Source organism: Lepidochelys kempii, chromosome 11 (assembly GCF_965140265.1).
Source record: "Lepidochelys kempii isolate rLepKem1 chromosome 11, rLepKem1.hap2, whole genome shotgun sequence".
In the NCBI taxonomy this organism is placed as follows: domain Eukaryota; kingdom Metazoa; phylum Chordata; order Testudines; family Cheloniidae; genus Lepidochelys; species Lepidochelys kempii.
The window spans coordinates 11,953,860-11,973,536 of NC_133266.1; the positions used below are offsets into that span (position 1 = coordinate 11,953,860).

General features: G+C 43.7%; 1 protein-coding gene across 10 annotated transcripts in view; it reads left to right on the forward strand.

Moving 5' to 3' along the window:
* KALRN (kalirin RhoGEF kinase) overlaps window positions 1–19,677 on the forward strand; it is a 780,132-nt gene that overhangs the window by 249,398 nt on the left and 511,057 nt on the right. For all 10 annotated transcript variants that reach the window (XR_012154196.1, XM_073305138.1, XM_073305143.1 and 7 more), the window contains exon 3: window positions 6,455–6,569. Coding sequence is in view for 9 of the 10 variants with exons in the window: in XM_073305138.1 (XP_073161239.1) it covers window positions 6,455–6,569 (115 nt within the window). In the remaining variant the exon portion in view is untranslated. The remainder of the gene's footprint in view (window positions 1–6,454; window positions 6,570–19,677) is intronic.

The window sequence follows — 19,677 nt, forward strand, 5'->3', positions numbered from 1 at the left end:
GAGGAGCCAGCAGTGGAAGGTCCTTGGGAATGGCACCAAGGGGCTTCTGCTGCAGGGAAGAGTACCTGCTGTCTGCCTGCTGTCTGCAACCAGGGAGGAGCAGCTAGTGAGGAAGAAAAACAGCCCCGGAAGGGAAGATGACAGACCAGGATCAACACAACCCCCAGAGCTGCCAAGTTGAGAAGAGTCTACATTGGCGCAGGGAACCAAAGACCTGGCACACTTCCTAGCAGGAACCAGAGACTCCTAGCACATGGGACCTGAGGCAATTCACACATCCAGTAAGGGACTAGAAAGCTCCACTGTATCCTGTGACTTAATTGGAGACCCCCAGTGGTAGCATTTATGTGTTCTACTATCGCTATCCACTGAAGGTTTCTACCAGGAAGAGGTGCCTTAATTTGTTCTCTAAACTCTGTTGGCTGAAATTCACCCCATTCTATAATCTCTACATATTGAGGTGGTGACCATCTCAAATGAGGTGACATCTGCCCAACACTGTAGTATCTGAGCGTGTTAGTGGACAGAGCTATTGTTCCCCAATTTGACCCTTGCCCTGCCCAAGACTCTATGTAATGCATAGAGACATCTAGTGGGTGAATTGTGCATTGCAGGTAAACATTTCATTACACGAGGAGCTTGAATTTGATGCAGAAGCACAGAGGAGAGATTACCTTAGGGGAATGCCATGGTCACAGCTGCAGGAGTGGAAGCTGATTTCAGGAGCAGCGTTTGTGTAGCCTGGGAGGCGGTCAGGTGAGATATGGGGAAAGGTCAGAGAAGAGGAGGTTGCAGTTGCTGAAGCAGGTGATGACTAACTGATGAACAAAGGATTTTGCAGTAGGAATGCAGAGGACAGGATTGGTATATGGTTAAATGTTTGTTGTCAGTTCGTTTTGTGCCCACACACCTTCCTTTCTACAAAGCACTGATAACCATGGAACATCTGATTGCCTTTGTAAATCAGTACAAACCCTGTAAAAACTTACCTTGGAAAATAATTTGAAAATATTAACCTTTTGTTTTAGTATTTAATAAATGTAGTTAACAAACTTAATGACATGTTTGATTACTGCAGCTCATGCCTGTGGACCCTGTGGGAGGCAAGAGATGGGGCAAAGCAACAAGAGCAATCAAGACTCTCTACTCACCATTGCATTTTTTACTTTAAACAAATCCTACATGGATCTAGGAAAAACTAGTGTGCACAGAAAACAGCATTCAAGTGAAAATTGACATGGGATGAGATTGTTCTTGTAGACGGATAATTTCTGTGCAGGGGCAGAGTGTCTGTAATATTTTTAATTGAGGCCAAGAAAGATTTTTAGCCACGCATGGAACCAGTAATGAGTTCACCCCAGAGCACTGAACTGGAACTTGGGGGATGCGGTTTCTAGTCCTGGCTATTGCATGAGGGGTGACCTTCAGCAACCCACTTAACTTCCCTGTGCCTCACTTTCCCCAGTAGAATGGGGCTAATGATACTTAGCATCCTTTGTGAAGCACTCTGAGATCCCTGGACATAAAGTGCTATAGAAGAGCTAATTGTTATTACTAATAGTTCCCATTGATTCCCCAAGTTCTAAAATGGAACAGGAATATATAGAGATTAGTTTTGGAAGAAATTCTAGAATAAAACTTGTTATGCAAACTCTTTGTCAAATAATTGTAAATAATACAAAAATTCATAATAATCGTAACCTGTTTGTGGATAATTGGCAAACAGGAAAATGGTTACATTTGTGTGGTGCATTATATTTTCAATGAATATTTCACCCTGTTACACAAATTGGAGTGCTGTATTTCTTACCATGCATAAGAAATATTTGTTTCCTAAACAGTTCTTTTTGGCTCAGGTTTCTCAAGGTTTACTACCTGCCTCCTAGCTCTTGCATGCTGTGGAAGTGAAAATAATTGGTTCAGAGTCATTTCATGTATCCTTCCATCATTTGAAAAAACTTCAACTAGGTCACCGCAGAATCTTTGCTTCTCCAAAGAGAATTGGCTCATTTTCTCCAACCTGTCCTTGTGACTTCAGATTGTGTGATCTAGTATTATCTGCTCTGTTCCCTGGAGGACAATTAGATGAACTATTAAAAGAGGACTTTCAAACTGACTCAAAGATAGGCCAGAAATGTACTTGACCTGTATTTCTGTTACTATAGCTGAAGATCCTTCTATTACTATGTTGGCTTTCTTTCATGAGGTCAGCTTTCCTTCCTGCCTGATACTTCAGTGATGACGTAATGGTTTTGTTGTTGTTATGGTGTGTGAAATAATCTCAATGAAGAGTGAATATGCTCAAATCTAGAGTTTTTGATTTTTTTATATGAAAGCTGAACTGGGCCTATATGACTACAATTCAGCCTGGGAAATATTAATTATGGCACATCCCTATGGTCGTGCTGAATGGTGCACAGCCACCTCATACCCGGGGGAGGCAGAATTCCGCCTAGAGCTTCCTGTTTGTTCCTGGGAAGCATGCCCATTGCTACACCCTTTCAGCGGCTGCAGCAAAGTCCCTTCTACATGCCCAGACTGCTTAGGAACTAGACTTGTTGTCCCTTTGTTGCTCAGGGGTTCAAGAGAAGGGAGGCTTTTTGTGCTTTCTTCTCCCCTTACATGTCCTTGGAAAGCCAGACACATTCTTCTTTGAGTGATTGCACATGTGCATTCCGTACTTGGTGTCAGTGTACACAGTGCATGGCCGTTGGAAACGTTTTCCCTCAGTGATGCCCACCGGGCAGTTTGAGCTCCCCCTGCTGCTGTGCGCCACTGCATGCAGGTATAAAGAGCAGAGTCACCTCTATCCCGGCTCATTTCCTTTTTGCTGCCTGCGATGGTTGTTGGAACTCTGTTCAATGCCAGAACAGAATAATTCTCTCTCACCTTTGTAAATGGTGCGTGCGTGTAGTTAGTCTAGTCTTCAGGTTAGGATAGTTGATAAGTTTTTGTTGTGTTTAAAAAAAAGTTTTTCGGATTTGTTGTTTTCCCCATTTTGGGGAGTTTTCTATTCACAGTCCCAAGGTATGCTCCGGCTCCTGGGCTTTGGGGGAAGCACACATAAAGGACCAGTGCCAGATTTGCAGGGAGGTCAGGCCTGGGATGAAGAAGGGTAGGGAGGCTAGGCTGAAATTTCTGCTAATGGAGGCAGTGCTCCGGCCACCGGTGGGGCCGTCATGGTTTGAATTGGTTTTGAGTGCTGCAGCATCAGTGAGAAGCATGCCTCTAGTTTTAGTGGAATCCTGGCACCATTCTCCTTCACCTGTACCAAAGAAGAAATACAAAACTTCCATAGAGGCCCAAGCCAAAGGAAGTTCTCCATCCTGTAAGTCTGATAAGAGGAACTGGATCAGCCCCACCATGGTCAGAGGAAGGGGAATCTTTATTGTTGGACTCTGAGGTGGGATCTTACATCTCATAACCCCAAAGCAGGACCTGCCAGTTTCCTCAAAGATCCTCTCTTCTGACCTACCACTGTGACCTTAAATGGGACCTGCCGTGTTAATGTGGCCAGTACAGTGGGGCCCTGCCCTGTACCAGTGGTCGTTTTGGAACCCTTGAGGATTTCCTCCAGCTTCCAGATCTTCCCCACACTGTTATATTTAGTGCCCTGGTCTAGAAGGGTAGAGTTTGTGTACCAAGTGGCTCTGTGCCCAGAGACCAGTACTGGGTCTTGTACCAAATATCAGGAAGATGTTCCAGAACCAGAGCAACAGCCAGTAGCAGGAATTATACCCCCTTCAATCTTGGCATCCTCTTTATCCTCTACAGATCAGGCCACTTTGTCCAGGACAACTTCACCACCACCCCCCCCATTAATTTTAAAGTTTATCAGGAGTTGTTAAAGAGAGTGGCTGGGCATACAGATGGAGGTGGTCAGGGAGTCCTCACATCACCTGATAGACATTTTATTATCTGTGCATCTGTGACAGGGTGGACTAGGCCCTGAGGCCCCGTGCTGGAGGCCTTGTGGCCTGCCACACCATGCCCCAGAAAAGGGAAGTAGAGAGGTCCTCCACGCTGCCTAGAGCAGCTGTGTGGAAAGCAGCTAATCAGGGCCCAGCAGGCTAGTATAAGAGCTGCAGGGCTAGACTGAGATCATTTCTTTGCTAGAGCTGGTGTAGAATGGCTAGTGCTCTGGCCTGGCTGCTGGGACTCCACCAGGACAAGGCCCCGAGGTAAGAGAGAAGAATGTGCGGGAGCCATGGGGAAGTGGTCCAGGGAATTATAGCAGCAATGCAGTTTATTTAAAGGGACATTGTGGACAACTGCTATCTATAGGGTCCCTGGGGTGGGACCTGGAGTAGAGGGTGGGCCTGGGTCCCCGCCCCAGCAGTCACTGGGAAAGTGGCCTGGACTTTGAGGCACCCCAGAAGGGTGACTGAACTGTTGTGGCCCAGCTGAGGAGCTGGGGCCAGAAAGATCCTGAGAGAATGAAGACATTGCCTCCAAGGAAGGTGCCCTGGGGCACTGCTCTAGTCCAGAGCAGGGACAAACAGAGACATTACAGAGGGCACTGAGAGAAGCCCCTGTTGGACTTGTACCCCGAAAGGGATTTGCTTGTCTTTTATCTCACAGACAGACTGTGTATGACTTGGGCTGAGTCAGTGAAGACCCACCACAAAGAGAGAGAGAGTAAAGGCACACACACATGCACTCAGCTAGAGAGCGCTTGCAAGAGGTGAGTGCAACCCCGTTACAGGGTTCCTCCAGGCTACCTTTGCTAGTTAATGATGCAATACTAGAGCCTATAAAGGCTTCATGGCAGATTCCATCCTCTTTTTGCCTCCCACCTCTAAAGGGGAAGAAAGAAAGTACTATGTATCCTTCCAAGGTTTTGAGTACCTTTATACTCCCTCTCACCTCTGGGCTCATTTGTCATCACAGCAGCTAATGAGAGAGCAAGAGAGGCACCAGGCTGCCACCCCCAAATCACAAGATGCTAAAAAGCTAGACTTATTTGTCAGAAAGATTTATTTGACAGGGCATTTGCAGTTGCATATCGCTAACCAATGGGCTTTGTTGGGGTGACATGATTTTAATTTGTGAGGCTCCATGGAAAAGTTCAGAGAGCTGCTTCTACAAAATGCTAGGCAGGAGTTTTCCTCCCTGGTCTATGAGGGCAGAGAACTTCACTGTAGGCATGAGAACGTCACTGTAGGCAGGGCTGGATGCTGCAGACTTGGCCTCTAGAACTATGGCTTCTGCAGTTGCCATGTGTAGATCATCCTGGTTGCAGTCTTCTGATCTTCCCCATTAAGTCCAGAATAGAATTCAGGACTTGCTGTTTAAGGGTTTTTCTCTATTCTTGGACCAGGTGGGCAGCAAGCTCCATGAAATTAAGGATGCTAGAGCCACCTTAAAGGCCCTACGTCTATACATAGATTCATAGATTCATAGATATTTAGGTCAGAAGGGACCATTATGATCATCTAGTCTGACCTCCTGCACAATGCAGGCCACAGAACTTCACCCACTACTCCTAAAAAAGACCTCACACCTATATCTGTGCTATTGAAGTCCTCAAATTGTAGTTTGAAGACCTCAAGGAGCAGAGAATCCTCCAGCAGGAGAGTGAATTTGTGTGGGGGGTGGAGGGTGAGAAAACCTGGATTTGTGCTGGAAATGGCCCAACTTGATGATCACTTTAGATAAGCTATTACCAGCAGGACAGTGGAGTGGGAGAAGGTATTGTTTCATATTCTCTGTGTGTATATAAAGTCTGCTGCAGTTTCCACGGTATGCATCCGATGAAGTGAGCTGTAGCTCACGAAAGCTCATACTCAAATAAATTGGTTAGTCTCTAAGGTGCCACAAGTACTCCTTTTCTTTTTATTTTAATGACAATGTATTTTAAGAATTTCTGTGAGACATTTGGTATTAGACATTGGCAGTTCTCCTGGATTTTTTTTCAAGGGGCAATGAAACTACATAAAATACCTCAAAATTCTCATGCCAATTGTTAAATGCATCCTACAAATGAGAAGCCCTAGGAGCCAGACACCAGATTTTAATTAAACTTTGAATTTGTAAGCAATTGCTAGATACATTAAAATGTCCTACTACATAAATTTTACTTAGGGACCAAAGAAGCAATGCAGATTGGGTAACACTGAAAAAGATTTCAGCTCTTCGGGTTTTGTCACATTTAACTCTCGCTGATGATAGGATTTTGTTAGCAGTCGCTGGTTGTATTAACTGTTATATTAGAAGCTTTGATGGGATTAAGTTAAGGTAAAAAGAAACATCAGTAAGAAGTTTTCTTGCATTTTTCCTTTCCTTGGTGCTCCAGCAAATGTGAGAATGTCTTACTCAATTAAGTGAGCCTGAAATCTACAAATGAATAAGGGGTCTTGAACATACAGTAATTTAAGTTTATCAATTCAGTGCACATACTTTTTTTGACATGTGCTTCCTGCCTGATTTTCTAACAATCCTTTATTTTCTGCAGGTGGCCGTGATAAACGAGGTGGTCCCATCCTGACCTTTCCAGCACGCAGCAATCACGATAGAATAAGGCAGGAAGACCTTCGGAAACTTGTGACTTATTTGGCCAGTGTGCCAAGGTAAAGCTCAAAAGAAAACACTTCAAAGCTGGGGGTGGATGAGTGGGTGGGGGAATTTGTTCTTGGCAGTTGCTGATTTCCAAGTATTAACCTTTTAGTACTTGGAACGGGGAAACATGTGTGTTCTAATTGCTTTCATCCAGTGAGATGTGATGCAGGAGCATGAGAGATTAGAGATGATACTAGTAAAGCATCTTGCTTGCACTGAACTGATGACAACAGTTCCTGTTTCTGTCATTTCTTTAGGTTGTTCTAGAGGAATTAAAAGGGGGGAAAGTGCTTTGATTCAGCTGCTTGGAGGTTTGTGTCTGGAGTTCTCTTTAGCAGGCTTGAGGGAGCCATTGTCTGGCATCACTTTTTAATACCTTCATTGCCAGCTTCAGGAAAGCTGGTGCAGGAAGGTATAATTCCCTATGCAGGAAGGAAGGGATTCACTCAGTTCAGGGTAGGCAATATTTCTGTGTCAGTACATCCTTGAGGTTTCTGCTGGGCAGTTTGCACTCCCAAGCTTTGCCTAATTTCCACCAACAGGATCTGCTGAGGGAAGGTACTGAACCTGCTGTCAATTCTCAAATATTGACTATGCCCTCTCTTTGGCCATCTCCCCCAATTTTTCAGGGTGTGCTAACTCCTTATATTCACTCCACCAGAATAGGAGAGTTTGCAGCCATTTAGTGTTTCTGCAGCCTTGTTCCTCGGTGAAGTTTCCAGGGTAGGCAGGCATAAACCCTGCACTGAATCTAGTCTTGTTTTGGTGTCTTGGCAGGTTACAAACCCAGATCTGCATATCTGGAGGAGGGTTTAGTTTACTTTCTCAGGATGCTGATTAAAATAAGAGTCCAAACTTCTCCCATCCCCAAAGATACAGGTACCTCTGAAGGTGGAAGCACATCTACTAGGAGAGATAACACTCTTGCCTCCCCCTGTCATTCGGAAATGAATACAGTCCCTCCCCAAAGGGCCTGATTCCCAATCCTTTCTCAAACCCTGGCTTCTCCTAGCATAGATGCTCTGCTTCACTATCCTTTTTCCAAAGTAAAAAGTCCTGTGTGGGTTATCTGGCCCTCCTTCTAGGGCTCATCTGGGTGAAAGAAGCTACTTCTCTCCCACCATGATTTGTCCCAACTCCAAGCTACCACTGACTGTCAGGGAACTACATTTATCAGTAATCCATCAACACTGAGGGGAGAGTCATGTTCCAGCCCATCTTGCACTTGGCGCTCTGGCTTGGGCTATAAAACAGTTAGCATTCTGGGTTTTTCTCAGACCCCAAATTGCCACCCCTAGTGCATTTCAGTGACTGTGTCACTTGTCCCACAGATTGTCTACAGAAGAACATTTTGGAACAGGTAATTGCTTCCCTTAGCAATCTTAAAGAGATGGTACCACCCATTTATAGGACTTACTCCTTACAAGTGCTAAAGCCATGCCCACATCCCTCAGAAGGGGTGGAAAACTTACTGCTCTCTTCACCCTATTCATCAGGCCTCTTCTAAAGTATGCCAGCTGGTAATAGTCTCATATGAGCCTTTACATCAGCCAGGGATTACTGAAGGGCAGGATGCTCTTGCCACTCACCTCCCCCTGGAAAGCCTTGACAAACCCATGGTCAGAGGAGGGTTGAGGGGGTTGGCCTAGAGCCATCATAGTCACTCTGTGCCAGCCAGGCATGCCACCTTTCCCAAAGCCAGGTTCTTGCTCACCGTATACAGTTTGCAGTAATATAAACACTGCAAAATAATGCTAGGAGGGAAGAGGTGTCATTTCCATGACCATCAAGAGATAAGGATATTTGAATAACGCACAAAGATTTACACATTATTCCAATCAGTGCCCAAAGTTAAGAGAACACATTCCAAGCACATAAGTGTTTGGGGATCTTTCTGAGATGACCAGTCAGGTGCAGATAGTTACAGGGGCAGACGTGCCTCTGTGTGCCACATAAACTGCAGCATGTGATTTTAATTTCCTGCCTGGTGACAAAATTTCATATGGCATCTGGCAGGGCTGCTTTCGTTGTTGTTTTTTACTTGTCAAGCCTTTTATTTACACACTGCTTGATGTCTCTCCAGCTGGCTCAATTTGTGATCATATTGTATGGAAGATTATGGATATGCTAGGGGTTGAGAGGGCAGTAGTGCAAATAAATGTCAGATTGCAACCAGTGCAAATAAATGTCAGATTGCTTTGCAATTGCCCTCCAGATATTGTTGTAATAAAACTGCTCTTAGATGTTATCATTTTTGCATGAGTCATAGCTATGAAGATATGGCATTGCCTCCTTTCCTCGAGATCAATGTTGCCAACAATTGCTCAGTTAAAATGGCCTTTTAGCATGCTTAGTCTTTATCTGTAGCTTTTCCCTTGTAGTTGTAGCAGAAGCACCCAAGATATGTGCCCTGGGTTTGCCCTCTTATACAAGTAAATCAATAGAGCAGTATCTGGATGCTTGTTTAGGTTGCCTCTCTCTTTGTTGTGTCAGCTATATGCACTCTTTGAGGTTTGGTATTGCCTAGCTTGTTAACTAGGAATGAAGCAGCTGAAAAAGCTTCAGCTAGCACAAAATATAGCAGTCGGGCTGCTTAGCAACATGAATCATTGTGAACACGCTACTTAGCCCAGCTCTTCTCTGTGCTGGCTCCCTATTGAATAGAGTCCAATTCACGGTCTCTGTCCTGAACTTCAAAGCCCTCCCTGGGGTTGGCCATAGTTAGTTATAGAAGAGAGAGCCTCTGCATGTGCAATGTGACCTCTCTCACCATGAAACTGGTAACCAACAGGAGAAGGCTTCTGAGAGGAGAACAAAGAAGTTTTATAGGAGCTGGACCTAAATTATGAAACTCACTCCTGCAAGATTAGGAATAACCACGCGCTTCATCACATTCAAAGCTAAATGCAAATCTCATCCCTTCCTTTTGTCTTTCCCCCAATGACAAATACATAGACATACACATATTCCACCCTGCTTCCTAAGTTATTTTTCCTACAGATTGTGAAGGGGGGGAATGGGAGAGAACATTGTTTTTAAATACTTGGGCAGGTGCTTACGTACTGCGGTGATGGAGACTAAAAGCACCTAGATGGACAGGACTGCACAATCTATTCTAGTTTTAAATTGTATTGCAGTCTACTTCTTTCCTAATCTTTTATTACCAATGATTTTCACTAGGGATAGCCAGGAACCACTCAAAGGTATTTATTTTTTGATGATTGTATCAAAATAACAGTTTGATTCCATATCATCAGCTCCCAGTCCATAGTCATTCATAGAGTATTTAATTTAACCCTGCTATAATTAACCAATGTGTCAATGACCTACCAAATTACATTAGTATGGATTCTGGATAGCCTGTCAGGAGAAGGAATTCTGATATTGCTATTGCTGAGGAGGTGAGGGCGTGTCAGCCTTGGTGGAAGAACTAGAAAATCTTCCTCAGCAAAAGGGACTATAATTAATCATACTGACATCAATCTAGCAATCCTGTCTTTATTCCCATTTCCTACAGCTCTTGAGAGAGAGATTAGCATCAATGTGGATGCTATCTGTCACTTAACCCTGGTTTCATATCTGAACGGAGAGGGCTGTGATGATATGTTACCATGATCTGTGTGCAGGGATAAGATCGGTGATGACATATAATGAGTTAGGGTGAAGGAAGTCTCTGCCCTAAGATAGCATTCCAAGTTTCTGATTCAGGTTTCTGTTATTCCATTTGTTTTAATAGAATGAAAACTCATTAGATGTTTAACTGACAGTAGTATCTCTTGGAGATGCAGCTGAATAGAAAATACTATTAAACAGCTAAGGCCTGGTCCTGACCCCCTAAATCATTGAAGTACTTGAAGTCAATGGAGCTGCTGGTATGAGTAAAGACTATTTCATGGGAGTAAAGGCTGCAGAACTGGGATCATAGTTTATGTCCAAAAATTATAAAATTCCAATTAGAGATTAGCATCTTAGTTTACATATGGGAATAAAAGGCACAATCCTAGGAGATGATGTGTTCACCTAAGGCAGAGGTGGTCAACCTGAGCCTGATAAGGAGCCAGAATTTACCAATGTACATTGCCAGAGCCACAGTAATATATCAGTAGCCCACCATCAACTCCCCCACCCTGCTCCCAGCGCCTCCCACCCACGGGCAGCCCTGCTGATCTGCGCCTCCCGCTCCCTCTCTGCACCTCCTGATCAGGTGTTTCATGGCATGCAGGAGGCTCGGGGAGGAAGAGCAAGGGCACTGTAGGCTCAGGGGAGAGGGCGGGAAGGGGTGGAGTGGGGGCACGGTCTGTGGCAGAGCCAGGGATTGAGCAGTGAGCACCCCCCGGCACACTGGAAAGTTGGCGCCTGTAGCTCCAGCCCCGGAGTCGGTGCCTAGACAAGGAGCCGCATGTTAACTTCTGAAGAGCCGCATGGGGCTCCGGGGCCACAGGTTGGCCACCCCTGACCTAAGGCCTGATCCTGTAGTGTCAGTACAAGTTGGGGGAGGGGCAGGGAAGGAGAAGTAACAATGTGTTAGAAATGTGATGCCAGACTCTGACTTTCTTACTCATATTGAGTAGCACCTTATTTCTCAAGTAGTTCCATGGAAATCAGTAGGGCTATTCATAGAGTAAGGTTTTACCTTTATTCACCGTGAGTATCTGCTCACTGTTAATCTGCTCCCATTAGTGCTAGCCTTTTCTACTTGTGTTTTCTTGATATGTGGGGCCAGATCTCAGCTGCTGGAAATCAGAGTAGCTTCCATGAACTCAATGGAGCTACTCTAATTTACACAAGCTGAGGATTTGGTCACAATGTCTTAAACTTGAGAAGCATGACCTTATCTCTGATGACAAGGGATTTAGGATCAGAGAAGTTCAGCTATGCTATTTTCCTATACTCCTTATATGGAGCATTATTCTGATCTCACTTACACAGATTTTACTTTGGTGGAGCTCAATTGATTTCAGTGGTGGTAGTCTTGATTTACATGTATATAAATGAAATAATCAGCAGGCCAATCTTTACTATTGCAGGCCCTTTAGAATCAAGAATTAAGTTTTGTACAGGCTGTAGGAGGATCAAAAAGGAGACAGCATATTATTAGCTTGAGCTTTCTGACTGCTCGCAGATCTCTGTATCTTGGCCTGATATGACGAAGGAAATATTCTTTCTCAGCTATAGTTGGTCTTCCTGCTGAACACATTAACCTGTCTTGGAGCCAAAATCTGCAAACTTCTTTGGTCTCTGGAAAAGGGGAATCCTAAAACACCTTGGAGACCAGTATTTTAAAGAAGTCCATTTTTATTTGTCCCTCTTTAAAAACCTTATCAAATTTCCCCATTCTGGGGGACATCCAGGACTCCTAGCAGCAGAGCAATGTTTTCAAAGGACAGGTCTATATGTTTGAAGCGCTTGTTGGAGATGCATTGATTCTAGTGTCTGTAAAATGTCTCAGAAAGGCAACTATTTAACTGCCTTTTAAAATTTATTTCAAGGTTTGGGAATTTTTTTTTAATAATTAAAAATATAATACATGGCCTGGCAAAATGTAGCAATATGTTTCACAACTCTGGATTAATTTCAAGCTGTTCATTGATGACCTGTGGCTGTGGTTCCCAAACTTGTTCTGCCGCTTGTGCAGGGAAAGCCCCTGTGGGCTGGGCCGGTTTGTTTACCTGCTGCGTCCGCAGGTTTGGCCAATCGTGGCTCCCAGTGGCCGTGTTTCGCTTCTCCACGCCAATGGGAGCTGCTGGAAGTGGCCCGGGCCGAACCTGCGGACGCAGCAGGTAAACAAACTGGCCTGGCCCGCCAGGGGCTTTCCCTGCACAAGTGGCAGAACAAGTTCAGCAGCCATTGACCTATGGTAATGTGTATATTAGGTTTTCTGGCCAGGACTAGTGTGAAACTCATTTTGTTGATCGGGATTAAATGCTGCAATTCTATTTTCTGTTACCTGATCCTTATACAAAAAAAGCTTTAGAGTTGTTTTTGGAGGCTACAAAAATACTCACATTTTAAAAATAACACTGGGCCTTTAGTACTAATTTTAGTAACTAAATATCTGGTGCCATATGTCAGGTAATTATTCTGCAGTACACTTGCATAAAAAGAGCACATTTATAAATGAAGTGAAACTAATGAAGCTACTGGAGCTTTGGTATTTTCTTTAAATGTAGTTTGATTTTTTTTAACTTGTATATATATTTCATATGCAGAAGGCTCATTGGGGGGTGGATAATTGAGGGGACTGGTAATGGTTTAAAGAGTCTTTTATTCTTCCTGGTAGCCCCTTCAGACCCAGCCTAGATTGGCACAGTTATTGTGATTTACTACCATCTAATGTCCATTTGGTGGTCTCTGTGAAATTAGTTGTTGGGCTCATTTCAGTTCCTAGGGTTCATGTACTAGGACACTGACCACATCATTTTGTGTTAAGTGGCACTTTGCTGGCAGTTTCAATTAGAGGCCATTGACTCAAACGGCCATGGAGATCGAGCTTTCCACTTACCCCCTTACTAGATGTGAGCCCTTCAGAAGATGATCCCTCATCTCCTTCCAGCTATGAAGATGACCTTTTCAGAGCAGGATTGTGGCATGTTGGTGGGATTGTACAGGGGAAGCTTGTGTTGCCTCAGTTGATACTGTACATAGAGAGCATACAGAAGGTCTCCAAGGCTGGGAATTTGGCAATTTTCATCAACACTAAAAGCTGATATGTTTTAAAAATACAGTAATTTATAAAGAGCTTCATCAGGGTTTTCAGTCATTTTCAGGGCACAGAAGCCTTTGAGAGTTAGTCCAAACCTAATGGTGATGCAGGACATTTCACATCAATTCAAGACCACTTCCAATTTTGACTATTGTTGTTACCTTGAACAATTTAGCTGCCTGATCCTATACGGTGCTGAATGCCTTCTGCAAAGTCCTGAATGTCCTCTTCTCCCAGTGACTTCAATGAGATTTGAGGGTGCAGAAGGCTTTGTAGGATTTGGTCCTAAATCTGTTTGTTGCTGAAGGGTCAGTTCTGCTTCAAGAAAAGGAGGACTTGTGGCACCTTAGAGACTAACAAATTTGGGTGCCACAAGTCCTCCTTTTCTTTTTGCGGATACAGACTAACATGGCTGCTACTCTAAGAGTTCTGCTTCAGCTTCCAGTTGGATTACAGTGCAAGTGTTTTCAGTTGTATTTTGTAATGAATAACACAAATAGTATAATACAGTGCTTCATGTGTAATGTACTGTGAATTGCACACTTCAGCTAGCCTTTTCCTTCTAAGGACTGATAAATGGCATGATAACTTGGAGGCTGTGTGCAGCACTCTTTCCTAAGTGGTTAGAAAATGCATTGTATTTGCTCTAGCAGGAATTTCCCACATCCATTTGATGGATGTGTTGTGTGGAATAAAAAAGAGGCAAATAAGGCTGAAATAACATTAAGATCAGACAAAGGCAAGAAAACTGGCCTGTCTTATTTAATAATCTGTTAATCCTCAGAGTACATTTTTGTAAATGTCCATAACATGTGATCAAGGAATCCGAAAAAAACTTGGTTATTTCAAGAATTGATCTGTCATTTAAATCAGCTTTCTATGAGTACTAAGAAAATATTTTACCCATTCAGCCGGTGTAAAAGGTTTCTATTTATGTTCAAAAATTATTGTTTACAACATTTTAGAAGACCTGGAGTTCTGCTGTTAGTTTCACCTATCTGATTTCCAAGCATTTCCATTTTATTACACATTAGTTTGTTCTTGTTTGTCATTAGAGAATTGAGATTTTTTTGGGTCTATTGCCCTACTTCTTCAAACTGTCCATATATGACTCCATGTTTCCTACATGCTTTTCAACACCCTGGACAAAAGTCAACATCTAGTCAAATTTCGACCCTGAACCTGTAATCAGATCTATGTACACAGAGCCCTGCACCTGTGCGAATCCACATCTTAAGTGTGGTAGTCTCAAAAAGCAGCTTGGTCAAAAATGTTGTCATGGAGTCCCACGTTTATTGTGTCTCAGTGATTTCCATAGCTGTTTTCCGCATTTTATAAGTCAGATGTTTTTCTGCCAGACATGCATTTTAAAGTTATATTGGGTTCTTTCTCACTTGTGCAACATCTCCAGCAATAAAGATTCTGGAGGCTAAAGTTGGGGACACGTAGGGAACCCCTTATCTTCCAACTGGTGGCTCAGTTGTAAATGGATGTATAATTTGAAGACTGTGATGTTGCACTGCTGGCCCTGCAAGTGGAACTCAGTTAACAATAAGGATTCACAAGCCAGAAGAGAATTCAGTTCACTGGGCCTCTCTTCCCAGGGCTGAAAAGGAATTGAATCTTGTTTTATTCACTAATGTCAGTGGATGTGACTATATACATCCAGGGAAAAATTCTCCTGAATAAGAAGGTGACCTTTTAATGTAGTCACTTTTCAGAGCAGAAAAGTGGGCACTATGACCTGGTCCTGATGTCTTTTGGTTTTATTGTTTTGCCCTTTTCTAGTCTCAGTTCTACCCTGTAGTGTTCATGTCGTTACTGCGTGTGTGTGTTCAGGCCGTAGCTCCAGAGCTTACGGCTCTCTTACTTGCTAGGAGACAGAGTGGCAGCCAGCCAGAGTTCCATTTCATAAACAGATCTTCCCAACAAACAAAAGAGGAAACTCAAATATGTCCCCATTAAATACAGTGCATGGTCCTGCTCTGCTCAGCCACTGCATATGCTTTCCCCTTAGAGCCACAAATATGCCACTTCCCTTTAGCACAGAGGTGGGCAAACTGTTTGGTCCGAGGGCCACATCGGGGTTGCGAAACGGTATGGAGGGCTAGGTAGGGAAGGCTGTGCCTCCTCAAACAGCCTGTCACCCACCCACTTACTGCCCCCCTCAGAACCTCCGACCCATCCAACCCCCCCGCTCCTTGTTCCCTGACTGCCCCCTCCCGGGACCCCCGCCCCTAACCACCTCTCTGGGAGCCCACCCCCTATCCAATCCCCCTTGTTCCCTGACAGGCCCCCCCCGGGACCCCTGACCCATCCAACCCCCCTTTGTCCCCTGACCGCCCCCTCCCGAGACCCCCCGTCCCTAACTGCCCCCCTGGGACCCCACCCCTTATCCAACCCCCCCCGGGACCCCCGACCGCCCCCTGGGACCCCACCCTCTATCCAACCTCCCCGTCTCCTGACCACCGCCTCCCCCCGAACCTCCACCCCATCCAACTGCCCCCCAGAACCTCCTGCCCCTTATCCAACCCACCCCCTTCCCATGATGCTCGGAGTGGCAGGACTGGCTTATTGGAAAGCCTGGGAGGTAGGCGGGCGTAAGTCGCATGGCCCATACAGCTGCAGAGGAGGGGGTATAGCGGGGGAGGGGCTGGGGGCTAGCCTCCCTGGCCGGGAGCTCAGGGGTGGGCAGGACGGTCCCACGGGCCGGATGTGGCCCACGGGCCGTAGTTTGCCCACCTCTGCTTTAGTATCATGGGGCTTCTCTCTCTATCCCCTCAGGGAAAAGGTTCAATCATTTTTTATTTCAATAATTTTAATTTTTTTTAAATCCTTCATAGAAGGCACTGCTAAAAACCTGGCTCTCCTCATAGCAGGAACCTGATTCTCCCTTCTATAATACTTAAATAGTAAAATGTACAGATGAAAAGAGAGGGATAGTGACAGAAGTACCTTAAAATATTTGGGGAAACAAACATTGTACTGATAGATGGAACCATATAGTGAAGGGGCAATATATGTCAGGGCTCAGTTTTGCCCTGATTTGCAGGGGAGCAATTTGCAAATTGCACCCATGTAAGTGAAAATATACAAATCCATTATATTGTTAATATAGGGTCTGGAATAAACCTCTTTAAGGTAGTAACTGAGATCTGATGCATATACCATGATTGGATTCCACTCTAGAGACTCTCATCTAATATATCCTCGTGTATAGTATTTTGCTTTACAGCCACTTTCCCAAAGTTAGAGAGTGCACTGAGCTATGCGTGCACTTGGCAATGAACAGTTTTGTGGTGTTTTTAAATATGGCTAGCCTCCGACTGTTCAATAATCTGTTGCTTTCTTGGGTTCTATGCAAAGCAGAAAAGTGAATTGCCTGATTTTTTTTCTACACCATCCTCCAATTCTTACTTTCTTTTTACATTTTTTTAGTCCAGATGCTCCATTGGTGCAGCTCCATTGAAGTAAATAGGGCTACTCCAGTTTCCTCCCTCCGTGAACCTGGCCATTTATGTGAATGTAGTATTGATGAATGATAGACTGAGAGCCTGGAAGGTGATAGCATCCATTCATCCATGGGGCAGGTACAGCCTGGGCACTGTCAGCACAAGCTTCTTTACTACCTCCAAGAACAGAGAAACGAAGAAAAGTTATCAGCCCCAGAAAGAGGAGAGCAGAAGTCACTCTTAAAAAATGTGTTTTCATACTATGTTCAGCCCCTTGATGCTTCTGTGACTGCTGTAATATCAGTATAAACATACACTTCTAGGAGTGACATACACTTTTAGGAGTGAGAGGGTAATTCTGTTTCCATGTCTTTCTATTCCTTGGATTCTATCTTGAGCCTAACAAAAGATGCCAGTTAGTGTCAATTGTGCCAAGGGAGAATGGTCTTGTGGTTAAGGCACTGAACTGGCATTCAAGAAATCTGGGTTCACTTCTGGCTCTACAACTTCTGGCTCCTTTGTGATTGTGGGCATGTCCTTTAATATCGTTGTGCCTCAGTTCCCCATCTGTAAAATGGGGTTAAAATTACTTCCTGTCTCCTGCCTTTCATCTGTCGTTTCTGTTTAGCTCATATGCTCTTCAGAACAGAAATTCTCTTACCCTATGTTTCCACAGTGCCTTGCAAGATTGCGTCTCTAGACAAAACCATCATACAAATAACTGATAGTAATAAATAGTGATGGGGGACTGAGATCACCAATTAAGTTCACTTAGTTTTACATAACATCTTTCAGAGGGGTGCTGTGGGGGGTAACAACTAGTAGCCACTACTGATCTTGTCTAACTGGTGACCTAGAGTTGAACAGTCACCCTGGATTTCTAAAAGTATGAAGGAATCAACAAAATGACAATGTGAACTTTCTTTTCAACCATAGAGATGAGTGAATTGAAAAGTTGCTGAAAGTAGCAAAATGTGTAGGAGTTTTTGTTTTAATTTTCTGCATGCGAAGCACATATTGACAGAGTTTTTCACATACCTTACCTGTAGCTGGTATTGTCTTCTCTTTGTTTGTAGGATGCATCGAGGCTTTCAGATGCACTTGTAAGACCATTTAATGCAGCTGCTATGACTGAATGAGACAGACACTGACAGTAAGTCATGGTCAGGACTGGAAGAGGAAAGGATCAGTTATAGCTTGAAGCATCTGGGAGGTCTCGGGAAGGGAGCCAAATATGATCATGCCCCATGAATTGTCTGACTTAGGGCTGCATGGCCTTGCTTTTTTTTTTTTTTAACCTCAGTTCAAGTACCTGATCCTTTGATTGGATCAGCATTTGCTCCTTTGTGCTAAATGCTTCTGCCGGTCAATTGTACTGACAGTTGCTGCTTGGAAGAAGGAAGTGATGTGTGTGTGGGGGGGAGGGAAGAAAACAATAAATCAGATGTTAGTGTCATAGAAAACAAAAACTGTATATTTCCTGCTGTTATTGGCCAGTTTCAGCAGCAAGGGGGTCCAATGTCAATACAATTTAGCTAAGAAGTAGGCACCAGTACAAATTATAAGAATTATACAGAATTTCCATTTTCCCCTTCCTCAGTGGATCTTGAACAAGTGGTGTGAAAGTCTCTGCGGCATAATTTTCAGCACAGTCCTCTATACGCTTTCTCCCTAAAAGTATTGATTTAAAGAGGTTGCTTGTGTGCCTTGTGGATTTTTTTTTAACATTCAAATTTGTGGCTCCATAATATTTATAAAGATCCAGATATCAGCAATATGGAGGTTTCAGTAAAGCAGGCAAGATAATTGCCCGAAGCCAGCGTGAACAGCATTTTAAATGAGCTAAAATTAGCAGGCATTAACCTTTGTGGGAATGGCACACTGGCAACTGGCAGTTTAAATGTGCAGTTCCCTTTTGAAGCCATGTCAGTGGCCGTCAGTAGAATTTACAGAATAATCAGTAAGTAATGTTATTCTAGCTAAAGTGTAGAAGCGATCTTACTCTGAGAATTTTATAGCAGCAGTAAAATTGTCTTGTAAATTTTGACAACGGACCAAGGCTGATGGTTTTTCATGCTGATGGTTTTTCATCCACTGTAAGCAATGTTATCATTGTTATTCCAAACTATCATCATTTGGAGTAAATTTGGTCTCCTTCTGCCTGGGTATGGATGACCCTAGGGGAAGTGGAACCAGGGTGGTTCTCTGTGGTTTGCATTGGGGTGGATCCACTGTGCAAGGGATGGCAAAATGTAGTGCCTAATCCCAAACCTATTGAAGTCAATGGAAAAATGCCCGTTAACCTCAACAGGCATTGAATCAGGCTTTTATTGGGTGCCAGAGTACAGCAAGTATCTGTGGATGGTGCAGAGGCTCCATCAAAGTAGAGATCCTCGGCATAAGACAAGGCAGGAGTCATTGAAGTTAGTATAAACTTTAGGTTCCTTCTACCCCAGCACACAGCCTGACCACTCAGGCTGGGCTCTGGAGAGAGTATTTTTCCTTCACTGTATTGTAATCAGATTATATTACAATATAATAGCAATCAATATCACACTAATGTAGCACAATTCTTATATAATATAAAATATGGGATGGGATTTTCAAGAGTACCTAGGGATTTGGATGCCAATTCCCATTGGAAATTGGTGTCCAGATGCATTAGGACAATTTTGCATATCCTACTTATGGTTTCTTCCCATTTTCCACATGCTGCTCTTAGTGAATTCAATGTGTAACATTTTCCTTGCATGCATGTGGAGCTCCTGGTAGTTTCTATAACTTTATACTCATCAAGAGCAAACGTAGCTGCATGGTGTGGTGAGATAGCTACTTTTTTTTTTTTAAGAAACAGACAAAATAACCTAAACCCCCAACATAAAATGTTAATGACCAAAATAACATTAGAATTTTCTTTAAAAAAAAAAAAGTGTGAGGAAAATGTAACTTTAAACTGTTCCTTGC